The 23,107-nt window shown below is 53.2% G+C and overlaps 2 protein-coding genes and 1 long non-coding RNA gene across 3 annotated transcripts; 2 read left to right on the top strand and 1 right to left on the bottom strand.

Moving 5' to 3' along the window:
* Positions 1-7,360: 7,360 nt before the first annotated feature.
* Positions 7,361-9,862, bottom strand: LOC134434648 (zinc finger protein 239-like). Its single transcript, XM_063183291.1, has 2 exons — positions 8,831-9,862; positions 7,361-8,677 (listed from the first exon to the last, which is right to left on the bottom strand). The coding sequence occupies exons 1-2, from the start codon at positions 8,850-8,852 to the stop codon at positions 7,671-7,673; spliced, it is 1,029 nt and encodes a 342-aa protein (XP_063039361.1). The 5' UTR covers positions 8,853-9,862; the 3' UTR covers positions 7,361-7,670.
* Positions 9,863-16,301: 6,439 nt separating this feature from the next.
* LOC134434625 (uncharacterized) lies at positions 16,302-17,244 on the top strand. Its single transcript, XR_010031893.1, has 2 exons — positions 16,302-16,582; positions 16,930-17,244. It is a non-coding gene; the product is annotated as an uncharacterized LOC134434625 (long non-coding RNA).
* Positions 17,245-22,607: 5,363 nt separating this feature from the next.
* On the top strand, positions 22,608-23,095 carry LOC134434647 (zinc finger protein 331-like; the record flags this gene model as incomplete). Its single annotated transcript, XM_063183290.1, has 2 exons — positions 22,608-22,637; positions 22,785-23,095. Coding segments are annotated over exons 1-2 (333 nt in total), but the record flags the coding sequence as incomplete, so codon positions are not given.
* Positions 23,096-23,107: the final 12 nt, after the last annotated feature.

Here is a 23,107-nt window from a genome sequence, read left to right as displayed (position 1 = left end):
CAGGATCAGCGCCAGGATGACTCTGAGATCGGCAAAAGGATTGGAAATGGGATTAGAAATGGGATTGGAATTGGGATCCCTCCTGAAACTCTCCATTTGTTCTAGGGAGCTTTGGCTGCACCCCCAGGCAGGGCAGGACCTCCTTGGTTTACATCAATCTGGTGCAGCATCCTGGTCCGTATGGTCCAGTTTGTATGATCCCAGTCTCTGCTCCTAATGCCTATGGTCCCAGCCTGTGAAATCCTGGTCCACGTGATCCCAGTCTGTATGGTCCTGCACAGCACACACTCCATGGACCTGGAATTCCATTTCCCAGCCAGGAAAAGATATTCCTGCCCTTGAAGGCAAAGCTCTTATGAAGGGGCCAAAAGCCAAGTGGAGCAAGATCCTACAGTGACATTTCACTGCCAGCCTTCAGAACTTCACCCATGGCTGTTGTGGCTCCTGCACTGGGAACTGAATCAGGGCAGGGTCTTTGGTGGCAGCTGCCCTGGCTCAAGGGAGGCACTGAGAGAGAAAAAGAGCAGGCAAAGGGAGGCAGGAGAGAAAGGAGGACACAAACACAATCAGCTTAGAAGGTGGAACTCTGCCAATAGAACTGCAACTGACAAAAATTGAAAGGGACAGAAATCAGTAACTCTGAAAGTTTTATTTGCTATCAAATACATCCCAACCAGCCAGCCCCACACAATCCCCATCCCACCGCTCCAAATTGGGATCCCACTTCTCCCAATCTCCTTCCCACCCCATCTCACCATGCCATCAGTGGAATCAAGTGAGTTTGGCATCGGATTGAGTTTATTTTAAGGTGGGAACAAGCTATTTTGATGTGGGATTGAGCCCATATGAATTAAAATTCAGTTGCTTAACACTACTATAAAAGTGTGTAAGCTGGATCAATAAATCGGAGTTCGATTTATTGATCCAGCTTACACACTTTTATAGTAGTGTTAATTAAGTTCATACATATTGCAAAACCTGAGCTCATTATTGGCTACAGATTACACACCAACCCCTCCTTTTGTTGTCAAGATCTGTGGTTTCTTGTTGAGACTAACATTTGTTTTTCTCATCCTGTTGTTGACTTGTTATTGACTGTTCTCAAGGCCTCCGTGTTTTCCATCATGTTTTTTCTCATCACTTTACTCAAGGACATGGTGTTTATTGTTTAAGGAAAAAGCCTGAGAACTTGCTGCTTACAGCTGCCTTTTACTTTTAAACCAGCTTTATATTTTCATGGCCCCTCTATAAGCCATGTCTGAACAAAATTCTGCAACATATGGTTCCTCAGCCACGGTCCAAGCAGTGGCTTCTACCCCAAAGGGTTAAAACCACCCCCAACTGAGCCACAATGTCCTGGTAGGTGGTAAGAAAGCTGTTAGCTGTTTTTCATTCATGCAAACCCGGAGAGGAGGCGAACGGCTAGGGCTAATAATGCTGGAATCTGCTCCAGTGTCGAGCAAGCCTGAAAATGATCCTTTCTGTCCCTGAAATTCCACTTCCACCCTTTTCTTTGGTCTCTCAGAAAGGTTCAGAGTCAGTAAGGTAAGTCCTCCGGTGGATTCAACACCATTTTCCCCCCTCTCTTGTCCTTTCATAGTCTGTAATCCCTTAGTCATTTGGCTCAAGTGGCACCAGCTGAGCAATTCTCAGTCCTTTGTTAATTTGGAGTGGTGGGAAAGGGGTATGCACCATAATCATATAGTCCACACCACTGACGCCTGGCAAAACAAATAATCCCAATGCGGATGATCTTCTGAACAGCAGAGCACCCAGCTTGACCCTGTATAACAATAGGTCCATGAATCCCTGTCAGAATTTTTCGTGGGTGCGGGGTCATCAGTGTAACTCCTACGGTGGCTGCCAGTTCCAAACCGAGGCTCCCTGTGCTGGTGGGTTGGAGACAGGAGAGGGTGCTGATGCTGCAGCGATGACTTGTGTCGGTGCGTGGTCACTGCAGTTCGTGCTTCCCGGTGTCTGAATGGCATTTTTGGCCCCAATTAGCCGTCGGAGGCAGTGCTGCTGAGGTTTGAAGTGTTGCAAGAGCAGCTAACACCTGATTCCGAGAGGTCCCTGCTTGTTCTTGTAAGCCTAGCCCTAATTGTGCTACGCATTCATTTAGAAGCCCTTGCCAATGAGCATTGAATAACAATTGCTGAGGCTGAGTAAAGATCAATTTAGCTATCTCATTACAATCATTCATCAAAAGAAGAAGACTGGTATCAAAAATACAATCTAACGTCTGTTTGGCTGGCTCACTTTTCACTCCAAACTGACTAACAGTAGACACCTCAGTTGAGACAGCAATTTCCAATCAAGGGCTGTAATGGTAGCCTGCATGCCCCCTCCCTCCTGCGGATGGAATACAACAGGACAAGCCAGCTCGGTAGCAGCGCTGATAACTCCCTTATCCCCTTTTTTCATAGCGCCTCTGGCAAGGTTAGCCCAAGCCAACCTCCGCTCCCTTGCAATAGCCCCCGCTAGGTCGTTTTCCGCCCCAGGGATCGGCTCATTGATTTGCAGGAGATTATTGGGTGGTCTTGGCCATAGTTCATGTTGTTCAGGGGGTGTGGAAGCCTCAGAAGCGCTCTGTGTAGCCTGGCTTGAAGCAGAAGAGGGTGGCTAAGCAGGTAATAAGACCGTCCTCATTGCAGGGGCTAATGGTAATCCCTTGTCCTGATCGTATTGCCTGTCCTGATCGTAATCTTTATTACGCCCATGAGCGGCGTTAGCCTGCTGGGCAGCCTTTTTCTCAGCCTGAAGCTTTAACATCTCATTGTGAACCACCCTCCATAATTTACCTAACTTCTTGGCAGTTTTATCGCCCTCTAAAGTAGCCTCCCATAATAAATCACCGAATTTACGCCATTCCGTTAACTTGTGAACCGTTTGGGTGTTAATAAAAACTCCCCTATCGTAGCCATAAGTCAAAACCCCTGGTAAATCCTTTTGCAAATCTATCCCCTTAAACTGCCTTTTTTGTAAAAAGGCAGTAAATAAATCATATGCTGCTTGCCTTTCCATACCTAAATCGTCAGCGCTGTTGCAGCCTCTTCAAGGTCCGTGCATCACGTATCGGTCGGGCTCGCCTCGACACCCGAGGCACGACGCGTCCCAGCTTCTTTTTTATCCCTTTTTTTTCTTTTCTCCGCGTTTTCTGCCATCCCGGCTGGTTCTCAGGACCCGAGCCGTATCTTCACTCCTCCGTGGTGTGTTGCCATATCACAATCGGGTGTCACCATTTGAGGAAGCGAAGGGAGTCGACCACATCCTTATTGATCAGCATCGAAATCTGATTTATTGATCCAGCTTACACACTTTTATAGTAGTGTTAATTAAGTTCATACATATTGCAAAACCCGAGCTCATTGTTGGCTACAGATTACACACCAACCCCTCCTTTTGTTGTCAAGATCTGTGGTTTCTTGTTGAGACTAAGATTTGTTTTTCTCATCTTGTTGTTGATTTGTTATTGACTATTCTCAAGGCCTCCATGTTTTCCATCATGTTTTTTCTCATCACTTTACTCAAGGACATGGTGTTTATTGTTTAAGGAAAAAGCCTGAGAACTTGCTGCTTACAGCTGCCTTTTACTTTTAAACCAGCTGTATATTTTCATGGTCCCTCTATAAGCCATGTCTGAACAAAATTATGCAACAGTTGTTTTCAGAGGGATTCAGTTGTTTTGAGGTAACCCTCTTGGCTTTTGGAGTGCAAAGAGATGGAAAACACTGCCCAAAATCCCCCCAGAGAACCCACAAATCCTCCAAAATATTGTCCCTAAACCATCAATTCTCCCTTAAAAACCTCTGAAATTGTGGAACGTTAGACATCTTTGATCAATTTATTTCATTTAATAGCAGCCTGTTTTAGCTGTTTTTAAGGGATGAAGATGAAGCAAAAGAAAATTGAGGCCAAACCAAAAGGAGAGAAGCAGCCAGGTGTGTTCCCAGCATGGATCACAAGGAATGTAAGTGACCAGGGCGGTGCCCAAAGTGCCTCCTCCAGTGCGGGATGGAGCAGAAGCAGCGCACGAAGCTCTCACACTCGGGGCACTCGCAGGGCTTCCCTTAGTGGTGCCTCCATTGGTGTTGGGGCAAGTGAGAGCTCTGTGAGAAGCTCTTCCCACACTGGGGACACCCGTAGGGCCTCTCCCCAGTGTGACTCTGATAGTGTCGGAGGAGATGGGAGCTGGTCTGAAACCCCTTCCCACACTTGGAACACTCGTAGAGCCTCTCCCCGGTGTGTATCCTCTGGTGCTGGATCAGCTCAGAGCTCCACCTGAAGCTCTTCCCGCACTCCACGCACGTGTGGGGCTTTTCCCCATCATGGAGCTCCAGCTCCGAGCTCTGGCTCCATCTCCGGCCGCCTTCCCGGCCCAGGCTGGCTCTTTCCCCATCAGATCCCCGCCAGCTGCGTTTGCAGCCCCTCCTCGTGCGGCATCTCCAGGGCTTTTCCTCCCCGTTGGCTTCCTGCACCGTGGAGCCGCTCAAAACAGCCTCTTCCACCAGATTCTGCCGCAGGCGTTTGTCCTCCCTGCTCTCCATGCCCAGCTCCTCCTCTGGGCTGGGAAGGATAAGGACAGGATGGGATTTGCCTCCGTGCCACAGGGAAGGGCAAGGAAATTCCCCCAGGGCTATGCTGCAGCCGGGGGCCGTGCTGGGCTGGGAGATGGAGATGCACAGAAAGGGAAAGGTGCACTGACTTCCACCTCACCTGTCTCAGTGTCCGTGGGCATCTTCCTCTTCCTCACACCCTGCCAAGGGTTGGCAATGGGAAATCCTGGTTTGGGGAAAACAAGGGATGAGCACAGTGAGTTTGAAGGTCCCTCTGCACCAGTCCATCTCTACAAGTCACTGGACATCTGTGCTCCAGACAACCTCCCAAACACCAAGATTCAGCCCTGAAAAAGCCTCCCAGGTCCCTCGCCTCCGGTGTTACAGTGTTCCCCCTGTCCCAGCTGCTGGGGTCACGCTTGGATTGGGGGTCCCCCTTCTCCTCAGTGCCCGCCCTGTCCAGGCTGCTGGGAGACCCAGCGATCCCAAAAGTTCCCTGTTTTCCATCTCCCCACTTTGGGATGCCGGGGCTTTTTGGTCTTCCGGGCTCCCTTCTCCCCTCATTCTCTGCTCTGGGCTGCAGCGGCTCCAAGGAGTTCCCCCTGCCCCTCTCCAGGCTCTTGAGGCTCCCGCCAATGGTGGCACTCCCCCCTCTCTGGGCTCCCCACTTTGGGCTCCTGGGGCACACAGGGCTCTGCTCCTCCAGGCTGCCTCTGCCGGCACCGCCACCGCCACCCCCGATGTCCCCCCGAGGGGCCTTTTCCGCTCAGCCTTGGACTGCTTCGTTCTCAAAAAACATCCCCCCAAAAACCCCACCCAGGGACCCCCCGGGATGTCTGGGCCAGGCTCCCCCTCCCTGCTCACCGGCACGACGGGGGATGGCGATGATCCCACAGGTGGGGGCTGCAAGTTCAGGCAGGGCAGCAGCGCATGGTTCCATCTGCTCAGCCTTGATCCGCCTTTGTCCCGCCTCTTCCTCTTCCTCCCGCTCCTCCTGTTCCATCCCCTCTCCTCCTCCTTCTCCCTCACTGCACCTCCTTCTCCTCTTCCATCCCTCCTCCCCCTCCTCTTTCCCCATCTCCTTCTCCTCCTTTGTCCCTCCCTTTCCCTCCCTCCTCCTCCTCCTCCCTGACCCTCCCTCCTTCTCCTCCTTCTTCCCTCCCATTTTACCCCTCCTGCTCCTCCCTAACCCCACCTACTCCTCTTTTTTCCATCCTTTCTCGATCTCCGTTATCCCTCCTCTTCCATGCCATCCCTGTATTTCCAGTCCCGGTCCATGCGATCCCAGTTTGGTGGGATCCCAGTCAATAGAATCTCAGACCAGTTTATCCCAGTGTGTATGGCCCGGATCCATATGGTCCCAGTCTGTGCAGTCCCAGTCTATAGGATCCCATTTCACAGGGTTCCAGTTTATACAGTCCCAATCCCTATTTGGTCCCATTCCAGTTTATCACAGTCCAGTTTATCCTTTTCCGTAGGATCCCAGTGCAGGGTATCCCAGTCCAGTTTATCCCAGTCCATAGGATCCCAGTTCCATATAATCCGAATCCATAGGATCCCAGTCTGGGCTATCCCATTCCAGTTTGTCCCAGTGTATAGGATTCCAGTCTCTCAGGCATCCGCTGAGTAGGGAACTGGGATAACTGGGGGGCACAGGATAGCAGGGTGGGGGGGAAGTGGGAAAACGGGGGAAACTGGGATAACAGGAAAAATGGGATAAGGGGGGAACTGGGATAATGTGGGGGACTGGGATAATGGGGGGAACTGGGAGAGTGGGATAATGGGGAACTGGGATAATGGGAATTCCGGGATAACAGAAATTCCAGGATAATGGGAATTCTGGGATCAAGGGGAAAATTGGGATAACAGGAATTCCAGTCTAACAGAAATTCCAGATCAATGGGAAATTTGGGATAACAAGAATTTTGGGATAATGGGGAAATTTGGGATAATGGGAAATTTGGGATAATGAGAATTTTGGGATAACAGAAATTCCAGAATTATGGGAATTTTTGGATAATGAGGAAATTCGGGATAGTACATATGATCCCAGTCCCTATTTGATCCCAGTCCATATTTGATCCCAATCCATTTGATCCCAGTCCATATCTGATGCCAGTCTGTATTGCTCGGCATACATTCCAAAAGTCTGGAATTCCAGCTCCAGACAGGAAAAGATGTTCCCGCCCTTGAAGGCAAATGGAGCAAAATCCAGAGACATTTCCCTGCCAGCCTTCAGGACTTCAGCTCCTGGGACTGGGAATTAAAATAATATTTGGGCAATAAAATAATAAATAATATGGGGAGGGTCTTTGGTGGCAGAGGGGTCAATTAAAACAGGGCAGAGGTCAATTATATCAGGGATGGAGTCAACTGAATCAGGGCAGAATCCTTGGTGGTCACTGGGGCAATAAATCAAAGGAGGGTATTTGGTGGTCCCTGAGGCAATTAAATATAGGGAGGGTCTCTGGGGGTGCCTGGGTCAATTAAATCAGGGGAGGATTTATGGTGGTCCCTGGGTCAAGGGAGACACTGAGAGAGAAACAGAGCAGGCAAAGAGAGGCAGGAGAGAATAGGGGACACAAACACAATGAGCTGAGAAGGCGGCACTCTGCAAACAGAACTGCAACGGACTGAACATGAACGGGAGAGAAATCAGTAAGTCTGAGAATTTTATTTGCTATCAAATGCATCCCACACACCCAGCTCCACACAATCCTCATCCCACCGCTCTAACTGAGATCCCACTTCTCCCAATCTCCTCCCAGCCCCATCTTACTTAGGTGGCTGAGGAATCAAGTGAGTTTGGTACGGCACTGAGTTTATTTGAGGTGGGATTGAGCCCTTTTGGGTAAGATTGAGTTGTTTTCACTGGGATTTCAGTGGTTTTCAGGTGACAGATCCATCTCTCTTGAGTTTTGGAGTGCAAAGAGATAGAGAAGTTAGAAACATTAGGGCCAAAACAAAAGTAAAAGCTGCCAGGTGTGTTGCCAACATGGATCACAAGGAATGTGAGTGACCAGGGCTGTGCCCAAAGTGCCTTCTCCAGTGCGGGATGGAGCTGGAGAAGCACATGAAGCTCTTCCCGCACTCAGGGCACTCGCAGGGCTTCCCTTACTGGTGCCTCCGTTGGTGTCGGGTCAAGTCAGAGCTGCTGGGGAAGCTCTTCCCACACTGAGGACACTCGTAGGGCCTCTCCCCAGTGTGGATGCGCCGGTGCTTGACGAGGGTGGAGTTGTGCTTGAATCCCTTCCCGCACTCGGGGCAGCGGAAGGGTCTCTCCTCTGTGTGAATCCGATAGTGCTGGAGGAGGTGGGAGCTGGTCTGAAACCTCTTCCTGCATTTATCACACTCATAGGGCCTCTCCCCAGTGTGGATGCGCCTGTGTCTGACGAGGGTGGAGTTCCACCTGAATCCCTTCCCACAGTCGGGGCATTGGAAGGGCCTCTCCTCTGTGTGACTCTGATAGTGTCGGAGGAGATGGGAGCTGGTCTGAAACCCCTTCCCACACTTGGAACACTCGTAGGGCCTCTCCCCAGTGTGGGTCCTCTGGTGCGAGATCAGGTGGGAGCGCTGGCTGAAGCTCTGTCCACACTCTCCGCACTCGAAGGGCCGTTCTCCAGTGTGGATCCTCTGGTGCTTGATCAGGCTGGAGCTCCCACAGAAGCTCTTCCCACACTCCCCACACTCATAGGGCTTCTCCCCAGTGTGGATTCTCTGGTGCTTGATCAGGTTGGAGCTCAGGCTGAAGCTCTTCCCACACTCCCCACACTCATAGGGCTTCTCCCCAGTGTGGGTCCTCTGGTGCAGGATCAGGTCACAGTTCCACCTGAAGTTCTTTCCACACTCCACGCACGTATGGGGCTTCTTCCCATCATGGAGCTGCTCATGGAGCACTTGCTCCGAGCTCTGGCTCCATCTCTGTCCGCCTTCCCGGCCCAGGCTGGCTCTTTCCCCCTCAGATCCCCGCCAGCTGCGTTTGCAGCCCCTCCTCGTGCAGCATCTCCGGGGCTTTTCCTCCCCGTTGGCTTCCTGCGCCGTGGAGCCGCTCAAAATGGCCTCTTCCACCAGGTTCTGCCGCAGGCATTTGTCCTCCCTGCTCTCCATGCTCAGCTCCTGCTCTGGGGGAGGAAGGACAAGGACAGGATGGGATTTGCCTCCGTGCCACAGGGAAGGGCAAGGAGATTCCCCCAGGGCTGAGCTGCAGCTGGGGCTGTGCTGGGCTGGGAGATGGAGCAACACAGAGGGGAAAGGGGCACTGACTTCCTCCTCACCTGCCTCAGTGTCCCGGGGCATCTTCCTCTTCCTTGCAGCATCCCAGGGGTTGGCAATGGGAAATCCTGCTTTGGGGAAAACAAGGGATGAGCACGTTTGTAGGAGCGTTGAGGGGTAGGATGGTCGGGACGGACGGAGACGAGAGATCTCTGAAGCCAGGTCGTGGAACTTGCGGTTTATTGCAAAGGGCCTGGGTGCAAGGCCCTGCTTGGAGCTGCCAGCCACAGGTCGGAGCAGGCCCGAGAGAAGAGAGGGGTAGAGAGGATGAGAGGGTGAGAGAGTAAGAGGGGAAGAGCGTAAGAGAGTAAGCTTCCCATTACAATACAATAAATCTTCTCTGTTGAATATTCTATTTCTCACTATCAAATCTAGTACAAGATACAAATCCTAGAGCATTTACATACAGCCTGTAAGAATCATTACATCATGATACTGTGTTACATTTTAAACCCTAAAATCACCGCTTTGGACTCCTTCTGCTGAGCTAGTAGGGTCTGCTCAGACCCTTGGGTCTGTCTGCACGCAGAGGGAATTGTTTCAACAAAAGGGGATTACCTTTAGTCAGGCCACACCATTGTTTTCCAGTTGTTCACTAAGGTATTTCAAAGCTTGCTTCCATCTCAATCTTGCTTAGAGTTTCAATATTCTCAAATTCTTTTGCCAGACAATCATATTTATGAGGCTTTTCTGTTTCATCTTCCCCAACACATGTTCAGTTTGAATGTCCCTCTGCCTGAGTCTGTCTCTACAAGTCACTGGCCACGTGGGCTCCATAAAAACCTCCCAAACACCAAGATTCAGCCTAGGAAAAGCCTCCCAGGAGTTCCCTGTCCCTGGTCCCTCCCCTTTGGTGTTCGGGGGTTCCCCCCTGTCCCATCTGCTGGGATCACGCTTGGATTGGGGGTCCCCCGTCTCCTCGGTGCCCGCCCTGCCCAGGCTGCTGGCACTTCCAGCAATGCCAAAAGCTCCCCCCTCTTGGCTCTCCCCATTTCGGGATGCTGGGGCTGTTTAGGCTCCCGGGCTCCCTTCTCCCCTCATTCTCTGCTCGGGGCTGCAGCGGCTCCAAGGAGTCCCCCCTGCCCCTCTCCAGGCTCTTGAGGCTCCCGCCAATGGCGGCGCTCCCCCCTCTCTGGGCTCCCCACTTTGGGCTCCTGGGGCACACAGGGCTCTGCTCCTCCAGGCTGCCTCTGCCGGCACCGCCACCGCCACCCCCGATGTCCCCCCGAGGGGCCTTTTCCGCTCAGCCTTGGACTGCTTCATTCTCCAAACATCCCCCCAAAAACCCAACCCAGGGACCCCCTGGGATGTCTGGGCCGGGCTCCCCCTCCCCGCTAACCGGCGCGACGGGGGCGGGGGGGCGATGATCCCACGGGTGGGGGCTGCGAATTCAGGCAGGGCTGCAACGCGGCTCCATCTGCTCAGCCTTGATCAGCCTTGATCAGCCTTGATCAGCCTTGATCAGCCTTTGTCCCGCCTCTTCCTCCCGCTCCTCCTCCGTCTTATCCCCACCTCCTTCTCCTCCTCCATCCCTCCTCCCTCTCCTCCTCCCCTGTAACCCCGCCTCCTTCCCTCCTCTTTCTCCTCCCGCTCCTCCTCTTCCATCCCTCCTCGAGCTCCTCTGTGTTATATCCACCTCCTTCTCCTCTTCCATCCTGCCCCTTCCATTCCTTCTCCTCCTCCTCCTCCCTTACCCCTCCTCCTCCTCCCCCTTCATCCCTGCCCTTCCCTCCCTCCTTCTCCTCCCCCAGCAGCAGCCACACCCTCGGTGCCCCTTCCTGCAGCCCTCGCAGCCCGCGGCAGGAGCGGGGATGGAGCCGGGACAGGTCGGGATGGGCAGCGCGGGGCTCTCGGCTGCTCCCAGCCGCTGCGGGCGGGGGGAGCCCGGCCCGGGCCAATGGAGAGGCAAACTGGGCACACTGGGGGCTGTACATCCAAACTGGGCCTTGCTGGGGACCCTGCCTGGCCACTGCCAGCCCTTGGGGCTCCTCTCGGCACATCCGCCAGGGGAGAACGCACACAGGGCTGGGGGATCCCAGCAGTGGCAGCACTGCCAGGGACTGGGCTGCACTGGGATCGTACTGGGAGTGACTGGGACTGTACTGGCTTCGTACTGGGATCATACTGGGATCGTACTGGGAGTGACTGGGACTCTACTGGCTTTGTACTGGGATCATACTGGGATCGTACCGGGAGTGACTGGGACTCTACTGGCTTTGTACTCGGATCATACTGGGATCGTACCGGGAGTGACTAGGACTGTATTTGCTATGTACTGACATCATGCTGGGATCATAGTGCCATGTCAGGCCAGACTGTGATCGCATTGATGGAGACTGGGATCATACTGGGATCATACTGGGAGTGAGCAGGAGCCTGCAGGGAGCAATTGTGACCATGTTATGGAGAAATGGGATAAACTGGGAGTGACAGGGATGGTGCTGAGTGTGACTGGGAATAGCTGTGAGTAACTGGGAACATGCTAGGAGCAACTGGGAGGAACTGGGAGTGACTGGGTGCATGCTGGTGGTGATTGGAAACTGCTGGACTTCAACTGGGATGAACTGGGATCATGCTGGAGGTGACTGGGATAATACTGGCAGTGAGTGCCACTACACTGAGGCTGACTGGGAGTGCTGGTGAGCAAATGGGATCATACTGGAAGGAACTGGAAGAACGGTGGAGGAAACTGGGGTACACTGGGAGATACTGGGAGTGACTGGAACAAAAGTGAGGGTGAAAGAGAGCAACTGGAACCATGTGGAGCACAACTGGTTCATAGTGGCAGGGACTGGGAGCACACTGGGCTCATCTTTGGATCATACTGGGAGGGACTGGACTAATACTGGGAGTGTCTGAGAGCGACTGGGAACACACCCTGCACATCATCCCCCATGCTGGGCCTGACTGGGAGCAACTGGGAGCACGCTGGGAGCAAATGGCATCATACTGAGACTGACTGGGGTGATCCAGGAAGCAACTGGAACCATGCTGGATGCAGCTGGGACCATACTGGGAGAGACTGGAAGCAACTGGGATTATACTGGGACCACACTGGAGAGCAGGCATGTGACTGGATGAAACTGGAGCTTACTGGGATGATACAGGGGTTGAAAGGGAGTGACTGGGATCACACTTTGGGCTACTGGGAGCAAGTGAGAGAGACTGGGATGATGCTGCAAGCAAACTGGAGAAACTGGGAAGGACTGGATGCATGCTGGAGGCAACTGGGATATACTGGGCATGACTGGGGGATCATTCTGAGAGAACTGACACCTTACTGGGGCCACTGGCAGTGCCTGGAAATGACTACAGACATGCTGGGGACAACTGGGATATACTGGGAGTGACTGTCACCATACTGGGGGGACTGGAACCACACTGGGAACAACTGGGACCATGCTGGGGAGAACGGGGCCCACACTGGGGGCAACTGGGAGTGAGTGGGTATAGTAGGAGTCCTAGTAAAATCTATGTATTGTATAAGTGGCCGTGCCCTGATCCTAATTGTAAATGGGCTGCAGCTGTGATGTCCTTAATTGGGTGGCTGCTGTGGCTAATGAAGATAACTGGGATAAAAGGGAGTGGGGTGGCCGTGCAGGGAGAGTCTTGGAGGAGCCCTGACCAAGAAGCAGGAGCAACACTGCTGTGAAGAGCTGTGTGTGAGAAGAGCACCCTGAAGGTACGGGACTCTAGAAATATAACAACAGCAATACAAGATAGGACAGCCGAGAGCTGTGGCAGCCTGAGAGCTGGGACTCCAGAAATATAACAACAACAACTGGGACCGTGCTGGGAGGGACTGGGATCATCTGGGGAGTAATTGGGACTGGAGCAGGGACAACTGGGTTCAACTGGGACCATACTGGGAGTGTCTGTAACCACAGTGGAGTGATGGAAGCACACAGGGAACAGCTGGGCCTATGCTGGGAGCAACTGGGATCACAGTGGGGGCACTGGCATCAGCGTGGGAGTGACTGGGAGCAACTGGGATTAGACTGCAAGTGACTGGGATCATACTGGGAGTAGACTGCAATCATACTGGGATTACACTGGGAGTGAATGGAACCTGACTGGGGGTTACTGGGAGCAACTGGGCCCATGTTGGGAGGAAAATGTGACACACTGGGAGCAACTGGGATCGGCTGGAAGGTTCTGGAACCATGCTGAGAGGACTGAGACTACAACTGGGACAACTGGGATCATACTGGGAGCAACTGGGGCCACCCTTTGAGCAACAGATGGAAACTGGGATTGTGCTAGAGGAAACTGGGAGTAACTGGGAAAGACTGGGATCATTCTGAGGAAACTAAAACCCACTGGGAGTGTCTCTAACCACACTGGGGGGACTGGAACCACACTGGGAACAGCTGGGATCATGCTGGGAGCACCTGGGACGATGCTGGGGGAAACTGAATCTACCCTGGAGGCAACTGGGCACAACTGGGACCCTGCTGGGAGGGACTGGGACTGTTATTGGGGCAACTGGGATCATAATGGGAGGAACTGGGAACATCCGGAATTATGCTGGGAGCAACTGGGATCACACTGGGATCACAGTGAGAGCAGCTGAGTCCATACTGGGTTACACTGGGATCTCATTGAGAGAGACTGGAATCATACTGGGAGTGGCTGGTTTTGTGGATTTTGGGGGGTTTGAATTTTGGGGGATTTTATTGGCATTTTAAGGGGGAGTTTTTCTGCGGGTGTTTGGGGGTTTATTGAATTTTTGTGGCTTCTTTTGAATTTTGGGGGTTTTACTGAGATTTTGTTGGGATTTTTTGGGATTCTCAATGATTCTGAGGGTTTTATTGGGATTTTTAGTTGATGTTGGGGCATTTTATTGGCATTGTGGAGCCATTTAGTGGGGTTCATTGGGGTTTTGGGGTCTTTCGGGATTTTTGGTGGGATTTGAGGGGTTTTGTGGAGTTTTTTGTGTGTTGCCAGTATTTCTTTGGATCTTGGGGAAGATTTTGTGGGACTTTTTATGGTTTTGGGGACATTTTTGGGGGATTTGCAGATTTTATTCAGGATTTTTGGGATTTCAAAGGATTTTGTGGGCTTTTATTGGGATTCTATGGTGTTCTAATGAGATTCTGAGAGATTTAATTGGGATTTCGTGGGTTTTATTTGGACTTTGGGGTTTTTAAGGAGATTTTGGTGCCTCTCAGCTCTTCCCCACACCAAGGGAATGCCCCAAAAGCCCCCCAAAATTCCATGAAAATCCCACAAAATCCCCCATAATTACAAGAAAACCCTCAAAAACCCCAGAGAATCTCTGAAAATCCCAGTGGAACTCACCAAGATTAAAAAATACTCCAAATAATTTCAATAAATCCTTTCTCAAGAAACCCCTCACAACCCCAATGAAAGCCCCCAAAATACAAAAGCCCGAAAATCACGCAATTCTCACCCAGTAATTACATCCCAAAACCTCCAATAATTCCTTCGAAACTGACAATAAAATCCCCCAAAGCCCAAAAAAGTCACCCCGAAATCCCCAAAACCCTCGCAAAATCCCCACAAATCCCCCCAGACTCAGTGGGCCCGTCCTGGATCAGGGGGTGAGAGGCAAAGCTGTGTTTCGTGTCAGGTACAAACAGGCAAAGTGTGTACTTGCGAATGCGAAATATGTGGACATCAACAATGGGATAGTTGTGAATTCTAAAAATAACTGAGGAAAATAAAGCATGGAAAAAGGCCTTTGAACCTATCTTTTGTTTGCAATTAACCCTAGTTGATTTAGGAGCATTGGAATTAAGGTGTTAAGGATGTTCCTTTTTGCTTGCATTTAATCCATAAAAAGCTCTGCAATAATAACCTTCTGAAGTATAATTTTAGAATATTACTTGTATCCTTGAACCTATAGCTTTGGAATATATATAAAGGAAATATGCTTATCTCACGCCTTATTGAAGCAGAGAAAAGCAGCTTGAGAAAGGAAGATGAACATCACCTCAAGGGTTTATGGTTTCAACCAAAGGGAAGCTGGACATCACTGTTATGAGATTTATAGTCTCTGCAATTAAAAGGTGGACACACATCTGGGGAGCTGGACCCCACCAGATGGGATTTGAATTTCTTCTTTCGGAAACTAGACCATCAACATCTGGGGATACTCCTTTGAGATACATCCTGAGAAATTAAAATCACAATAGTGTATAGAATTGTGGTGTAATAATTTGGAATAAAAATTGCTGATGAGTAAAAGATTAGAAATAGAAACTACTGAAAAAAGCTGATGACTACCCCTATAAATACCTGTAACCATCAATTATCGGCGTACAGTTAGAGAGAAAACTTCCCCCACTGTACCCGGCGCTGTATTGCTCATACTTTACCATATTAAAAAATAAATTGATTGCTGCTTGAATATTGGCCTAGTCAAGCTTCATATTCATAACAGGGGGCACCGGCCGGTGGAACAGGAGCCACTTCAGGGGGCCCTCGGAGCTTTTTGGGGAGGGGGCACCATGGGAGACCCTAAAAACCGGGGGGGGGGGGGAACCCCTGCTGTGCCCCCTCCCCCCGAAACCCCGAGACCCCGGTTCAGGGTGGGCCTGGGACCCCCGGGACCCCCAAATCTCCCCCGGGACCCCTCCAGGAACCCCAAACCCCCCAGAGCTCCCCCAGGGTTGGCCCAGGACCACCCTGGACACCAAAACCTCCCCAGGACTCTCAGAACCCCCCACATTTCCCCCAAAATTCACCCCAGACCCACCTGAGACCCCCCCCCCCAAATCCATCAGACTGCCCCAAATCCCCCTCAGACTCCTCAATTCCCCCCAAAACCCTATGAAATCCGCTCAGACTCCCCCAAATTTCTCCCCGGACCAACCTCGCAACCCCCCAGTTCCTCTCACAATCCCCCAAAATGCCCTCAGACCCTCCCACTTCCCCTCAGATCCCCCTAAACCCACCTGAGAACAATCCAGACTCGCTCCAGCTTCCCCCCGCCTCCGCCGCGTGCGCCGGCTCCCCCAGCCAAGAGCGGCGCGTCCCGCCGAACTAATCAATCACCGCCCTGCACGGCCCCGAACCAACGAATCACGGCGCAGCTCCCCTCAGCAAGGCCCGCCTCCCCGGCGCCGGCCCAGCCAATCAGAGGCGAGACGGAAGCGGCCCTCCGTTCCCCACCGCGGCCGCGACCCGCCGGGCTTGGGACAGGAGCGGGAGGGGCCTGAGAAGGGATCGGGGGGGCGGGGAGGGTCCGGGGGGGCTTTGGGAGGGGCCCTGGGGCATTGAGGGGGGACCTGGGGGGCGCGGATGGGTCCTAAGAGGGATCCCGAAGCGGGGTGGTCGTGGGAGGGTCTGGGAGGGTTTTGGGGAGGGGTCATAGGAAGGTCTTGGGAGGGTCTGGGGGTGTTTGGATGGTCCTGCGGGAGTTTGGGGCGGGCTCTGGGGGGGTCCTGAGGGTGTCCTGGGAGGGTTTTGGAGGTTTTGGGGAGGGGCTCTGGCAGTGTGATAAACAGGGCCAGGAGAGCAGCTCCTTTCAAAAGGCCTTTATTAAAGACAGCTCTGGGTGCGGAACCCGAGGGGTCGCGCACAGCGCCGCTGCTCCCACAGGACCGCGCTGAGCAGGAGGAGCAGCAGCAGCAGCAGCAGCAGCGCAGCTTTGTCTCTCGGCACAGCCGGGGCTTCCGTCCTCACCAGAGTCCTTAGGAAGGCAACGTTGGCTCGGAGCATAGGGGGATCCTCCAAGCTGAGCACTATTAAAATTATGGGGGCAGGACAGAATCCGGCTCTGCTCAAGGGTGGGTGATTTAGTGCGGTTCTGCTGGGGTAAAGTCATCGTTTATGTGCTGGTTTGTTGTTCAGAGAGGGTTCATGGAGTTCCCACGGCCTCTCATTTAAATTCAGTCTGGGACGGGAAGGGATACAAATCTGGGCTGAGGCGGAAAGGGGCACAAATACAGAGTATGCCGGGGAGAGATACAAATACAGGGAAAAATGGTAACACTGGATAGCGGCAACTAAAGGCAAGTCCTAGAACTGTAACGTTCAATGTTTAACAACAGACCAACACTTCAAATTCAGACCCTATCAACTTCATTAACATCAACTAGCAATTACTGCTCTGAAAAAGAGCTCTCATCCCCAGGGTTTCATTTCTCAAATCTATTGGAGCAAAAATGAGCAATGTGCCCTGCTGGTGTTTAGATGTTCTGAATCCCTCAGCTGAGTGTTGGGTTCCTGTGCTGTCCTGCCTGGTGCTTGCTGGATGTGCTGGAACAAAAAGCTTGGGCCCTTGATGAAAACGACCACAAATGACTTCATTGAGATTTACTGGGCTCAGAGTAAAAGGGACGAAGCTCAGGTTTGATCTAGAAAATGCTTCTTCCCTGTCAGGATGGTGAAGTCCTGGCTTCACAGATTGCTCAGAGAAGCCAAGTAAATAAAGTTTCAGAATTCTTCATTTCTGTCCCATTCTTATTCCATAAGCCCAGGTTTGGTTTTCAGAGTGCCACCTTGTCAGCTGGTTGCCATTTGTGTCCTGCCTTCTTTCCTGCCTTCCTTGGTCTGCTCCTTTTCCCTTCCAGGGTCTCTCTTTACCTGTGGCAGCTTCCAGCCAAAGACCCTCCCCTGATTTTTTTTTCCTTCCCCATCCAGGTGCTCAAACAGCCCTGGATGAAGTTATAGAGGCTGGCAGTGAAATGTCTGTGTAAGATCTTGCTGCACTTGTGTCTTGGCCCCTTCAGAATTTGGCCTTGAAGGGCAGGAGCATCTTTTCCTTGCTGGCAGCTGGAATTGCAGCCCATGGCAGTGTGTGCCAGAGATGTCAGAGGGCGATTGCTGAGGCTGCCGGGGCGCTGCTCCTGCCGTGCCTGCCAGGGGAGCTGTGCAGGGCAGGGTCAGGCTGCAGCAGCTGGCTGGGCTCCCCGAGCAGACAGCAAAGGCGGCTTTGCTGCACATTCTGCAGCTGGGAGCAGAGGGAAGAAGGGCAGGGAGTCCCTGACAGAATGCTGGAATGCCCGTGCCTGGAAGGAACCTGCCCCCAGACCCCAATCGGGCCCAGCCCTGGATGTCCCCTGAGGACTCCCCCAGATCCTCTCCCCAAACCCTTCCACAGCCCCCAAAGCCCCTCCCCAAAACCTCGAGAACCCTCCCAGGATGTTGCAATGTGTTGTAAACTCCCTTCCCCAGGTGTGCCAATACCTCTCTTCCCCTTCCCCCTCGCCCCCTGCTGGGCTGTCAGTCAGGTTTAACATTCCAGCAAGGCGTCGTGTGGTTGGTCAAGTTCAAAGGATGCCCCTCAGGCCCGGGGGCCATTGGCCTGTCTGGGTGTCATCCCCCCCTGAGACCCTGCCCCTCTCACCTGGTTGGTGGCTCACCTGTTCCCTCCCCTTCCACTGACCCTGAGCTTAAAAAGGTGATCAGACGTTTAGGCCGGTTCTGTTGGAGCAGTTGCCTATGTTCTGACATCTGTAACCTTGGAATATACCTCTGGATATAAACTCTCCAGCAGAATCCATCTCTTTTTCTCTTCACCATCGCCTGAAGCTCTCCTCCTGAGGTAAACTGAGTTCCTAACAAGCCTGGACTTGTTCAGTGCCCAGCTGCAACCACCAGCAAGCCAGGGTATCTCTGGGGTGACACACCACAGTTGCTGCCTTTGGCCCAGCAGCAAGGGTCAGACTGGCCCAGGCAAAATCTAACTGGTAATATTGGGATTCTTATTCCAATACCAGGACACCCTCAGGAGCCCCCAGAACCCTCCCCAAACTCCCCCCAGGACCATCCCAACACCCCCAGACCCTTCCAAGACCTTCCTACGACCCCACCCCAAAACCCCCCCAGGCCCTCCAAGAACCCGCCCCCCCCCCGATCCCCTCTCAGGCCCCTCCCGCTCCTGTCCCGAGCCCGGCGGGGCCCAGGAGCGGCGGGAAGGGGGGGGGGGCCGCTTCCGGCTCGCCTCGGATTGGCTGGGGCTGCGCCGGGGAGGCGGGCCTTGCTGAGGGGACCGGCACCGTGATTGGTTGTTTCGCTGATGTACGGCGCGGTGATTGTTTGGTTCGGCGGGGTGCGCCGCCATTGTTGGGAGCCCGTGCGCGCGGTGGTGGCGGGAGATTGTGAGGGGAGAGCGGGGCTGAGGTGGGGACGGGGGGAGGAAACTGCGGGGGTTTGGGGCGGGTCTGAGGGGAAGTCGGGGATTTTTGGGGGCATCAACGGAAAATAGGGGGGTGTGCATAGGTTTGGGGAGAATGAGGGGTTCTGAGGGGGCTTTGGGGAGCTTGGGGGAAACTTGAGAGGATCTGGTGCGTTCTCAGGTGCGTTAAGAGGGATCTGAGGGGAATTTGGAGGATCTGAGGGGATTTTGGGGGATTTCGAGAGAAACTGGGGCGTTGTGAGTGGATCTGGGGGGTTTGAGGTGGCTCTGGAGAAATGTGGGGGATTCTGAGGGGATTTCATAGGGTTTGGTGGGGATTGAGGGGTCTGAGGGGGATTTGGGGCAGTCTGATGGGTTTGCGGGGGGGTCTCAGATGGGTCTGGGTTGAATTTTGGGGGGAAATGTGGGGGTCGGAGGGTCCTGGGGAGATTTTGGTGTCCAGGGTGGTTCTGGGCCAACCCTGGGGGGGCTCTGGGCGGTTTGGGGTTCCTGGAGGGGTCCCGGGGGAGATTTGGGGGTCCCGGGGGTCCCAGGCCCACCCTGAACCGGGGTTTCGGGGGGAGGGGGCACAGCAGGGGTTTCCCCCCCCCCCCCAGGTTTTTGAGGGGTTTCCCATGGTGCCCCCTCCCCAAAAAGCTCCGAGGGCCGCCTGAAGTGGCTCCTGTTCCACGGCCGGTGCCCCCTGATCCAGGACGGCCCCGCTGAGTCTGGGGGGTTTGTGGGGATTTTGGGGTTTTGGAGGGTTTTGGGAATTTCGGGATGGCTTTTTTGGGCTTTGTGGGATTTTGTTGGGGGTTTGGGGGGAATTTTTGGGGAGAATTATTGGATTTTGGGATGGTTACGTGATTTTGGGGTTTTTGTTGATTTGAGGATTTTGGATTTTAGGTGTTTTGTTTGGGTTGCAGGGGGGTTTTTGAGGGGGGGATTTATTGAAATTTTTAGCAGTTGTTTTAAATTTTGGTGAGTTCCACTGGGATTTCTGGAGATTCTCTGGGGGTTTTGAGGGCTTTCATGTAATTTTTGGGGATTTTTTGGAGTTTTCGTGAAATTTTAGGGGGGCTTTGGAGCATTCCTTGGGTGTGGGGAACAGCTGACAGGCACCAAAATCTCCTTAAAACCCCCAAAAGTCCTAATAAAACCCACAAAATCCCAATTAAATCTCTCAAAATCCCATTAGAACACCCTGAATCCCAATAACAGCCCACAAAATCCTTTGAAATCCCAATAACACCAAAAATCCTGATTAAATCCCCCAAAAATGTCCCCAAAACTATAAGAAGTCCCACAATATCTCCCCCAAGATCCAAAGAAATCCTGGCAACACACAAAAAACTCCACAAAACCCCTCAAATCCCCAAAAACCCCAAATCCCTTAGGAATCCTATTGAATGTTACCACAATGCCAATAAAATGCCCCAACATCTCCTAAAAATCCCAATAAAACCCCCAGAATTTCTGAGAGTCCCAAAAAAATCGCAACAAAATCCCAGTAAAACAAACAAAATTAAAAAGAAAAGACACAAAAAATTTCAATAAACACCAAACTTCCCCAGAAAAACTCCCCCTCAAAATGCCAATAAAATCCCCCAAAATCCAAACCCCCCAAAATCCACAAAACCAGCCACTCCCAGTCACTCCCAGTATGATTCCAGTCGCTCTCAATGAGATCCCAGTGTAACCCAGTATGGACTCAGCTGCTCTCACTGTGATCCCAGTGTGATCCCAGTTGCTCCCAGCATAATTCCAGTTGTTCCCAGTTCCTCCCATTATGATCCCAGTTGCCCCAATAACAGTCCCAGTCCCTCCCAGCAGGGTCCCAGTTGTGCCCAGTTGCCTCCAGGGTAGATTCAGTTTCCCCCAGCATCGTCCCAGGTGCTCCCAGCATGATCCCAGCTGTTCCCAGTGTGGTTCCAGTCCCCCCAGTATGGTTAGAGACACTCCCAGTGGGTTTTAGTTTCCTCAGAATGATCCCAGTCGCTCCCAGTTTCCTATAGGATTATCCCAGTTTCTATCTGTACTCAAAGGCTTGTCCCAGTTGCTCCCAGTATGATCCCAGTTGCCCCAGTTGTAGTCTCAGTGCTCTCAGCATGGTTCCAGAACCTTCCAGCCGATCCCAGTTGCTCCCAGTAACCCCCAGTCAGGTTCCATTCACACCCAGTATAATCCCAGTATGAGTGTAGCAACTCCCAGTATGATCCCAGTCACCTGCAGTCTAATCCCAGTTGCTCCCACTCACTCCCAGTCTGATGCCAGTGCCCCCAGTGTGGGCCCCGTTCTCCCCAGCATGGTCCCAGTTGTTCCCAGTGTGGTTCCAGTCCCCCCAGTATGGTTACAGACACTCCCAGTATATCCCAGTTGCCCCCAGCATGTCTGTAGTCATTTCCAGGCACTGCCAGTGGCCCCAGTAAGGTGTCAGTTCTCCCAGTATGATCCCCCAGTCATGCCCAGTATATCCCAGTTGCCTCCAGCATGCATCCAGTCCTTCCCAGTTTCTCCAGTTTGCTTGCAGCATCGTCCCAGTTTCCCTCCGTTGCTCCCAGTAGCCCAAAGTGTGATCCCAGTCACTCCCTTTCAACCTCAATGTGATCCCAGTAAGCTCCAGTTTGATCCAGTCACATGCCAGCCCTCCCAGTGTGGTCCCAGTATAATCCCAGATGCTTCCAGTCTCTCCCAGTATGGTCCCAGCCGCCTCCAGCATGGTTCCCAGTTGCTTCCTAGATCAGCCCAGTCATTCCCAGTATGATGCCATTTGCTCCCAGCATGCTCCCAGTTGCTCCCAGTCAGGCCCAGTATGGGGGATGATGTGCAGGGTGTGTTCCCAGTCGCTCTCAGACACTCCCAGTATTAGTCCAGTCCCTGCCAGTATGATCCAAAGATGAGCCCAGTGTGCTCCCAGTCACTGCCAGTATGAACCAGTTGTGCTCCACATGGTTCCAGTTGCTCTTTCACCCTCACTTTTGTACCAGTTACTGCCAGTATCCCTCAGCGTAGCCCAGTTCCCTGCAGTATGTTCCCAGTCACTCCCAGTTGGGTTTTTGGGGGATGTTTGGAGAATGAAGCAGTCCAAGGCAGAGCGGAAAAGGCCCCTTGGGGGGACATCGGGGGGTGCCGGTGGTGGTGCCAGCAGAGGCAGCCTGGAGGAGCAGAGCCCTGTGTGCCCCAGGAGCCCAAAGTGGGGAGCCCAGAGAGGGGGGAGCGCCGCCATTGGCGGGAGCCTCAAGAGCCTGGAGAGGGGCAGGGGGGACTCCTTGGAGCCGGTGCAGCCCCGAGCAGAGAATGAGGGGAGAGGGGAGCCCGGGAGCCCAAACAGCCCCGGCATCCCGAAATGGGGAGAGCCAAGAGGGGGGAGCTTTTGGCATTGCTGGGACTGCCAGCAGCCTGGGCAGGGTGGGCACCGAGGAGAAGGGGGACCCCCAATCCAAGCGTGACCCCAGCAGCTGGGACAGGGGGGAACCCCTGAACACCAGAGGGGAGGGACCAGGGACAGGGAACTCCTCAGAGACTTTTCCAGGGCTGAATCTTTTGGTATTTGGGAGGTTTTTATGGAGCCCACGTGGCCAGTGACTTATAGAGACGGACTCGGGCAGAGGGACCTTCAAACTCACCGTGCTCATCCCTTGTTTTCCCCAAACCAGGATTTCCCATTGCCAACCCCTGGGATGCTGCGAGGAAGAGGAAGATGCCCATGGACACTGAGGCAGGTGAGGAGGAAGTCAGTGCCCCTTTCCCCTCTGTGCTGCTCCGTCTCCCAGCCCAGTACGGCCCCGGCTGCAGCTCAGCCCTGGGAGGATCTCCTTGCCCTTGCCTGTGGCATGGAGGCAAATCCCATCCTGTCCTTCCTCCCCCAGAGCAGGAACTGAGCATGGAGAGCAGGGAGGACAAATGCCTGCGGCAGAACCTGGTGGAAGAGGCCGTTTTGAGCGGCTCCACGGCGCAGGAAGCCAACGGGGAGGAAAAGCCCCGGAGATGCCGCACGAGGAGGAGCTGCAAATGCAGCTGGTGGGGATCTGAGGGGGAAAGAGCCAGCCTGGGCCGGGAAGGTGGCGGGAGATGGAGCCAGAGCTCGGAGCTGGTACTCCATGAGCAGCTCCATGATGGGGAGAAGCCCCACATGTGTGTGGAGTGTGGGAAGAGCTTCAGGCGGAACTGCAACCTGATTGTGCACCAGGTG

Source organism: Melospiza melodia, unplaced genomic scaffold (genome assembly GCF_035770615.1).
Source record: "Melospiza melodia melodia isolate bMelMel2 unplaced genomic scaffold, bMelMel2.pri scaffold_45, whole genome shotgun sequence".
Taxonomy (NCBI): domain Eukaryota; kingdom Metazoa; phylum Chordata; class Aves; order Passeriformes; family Passerellidae; genus Melospiza; species Melospiza melodia.
This window is presented reverse-complemented; position numbering and strand designations above follow the sequence as displayed.

What these genes read in the sequence shown, in the direction of transcription:
- LOC134434648 (XM_063183291.1), bottom strand. Translation starts at nt 8,852, where the DNA reads ATGCCCCGGGACACTGAGGCAG. An exon ending in GCCCCGGGACACTGAGGCAG is followed by an intron (nt 8,678 to 8,830) that starts GTGAGGAGGAAG and finishes TTCCTCCCCCAG; the next exon opens with AGCAGGAGCTGAGCATGGAG.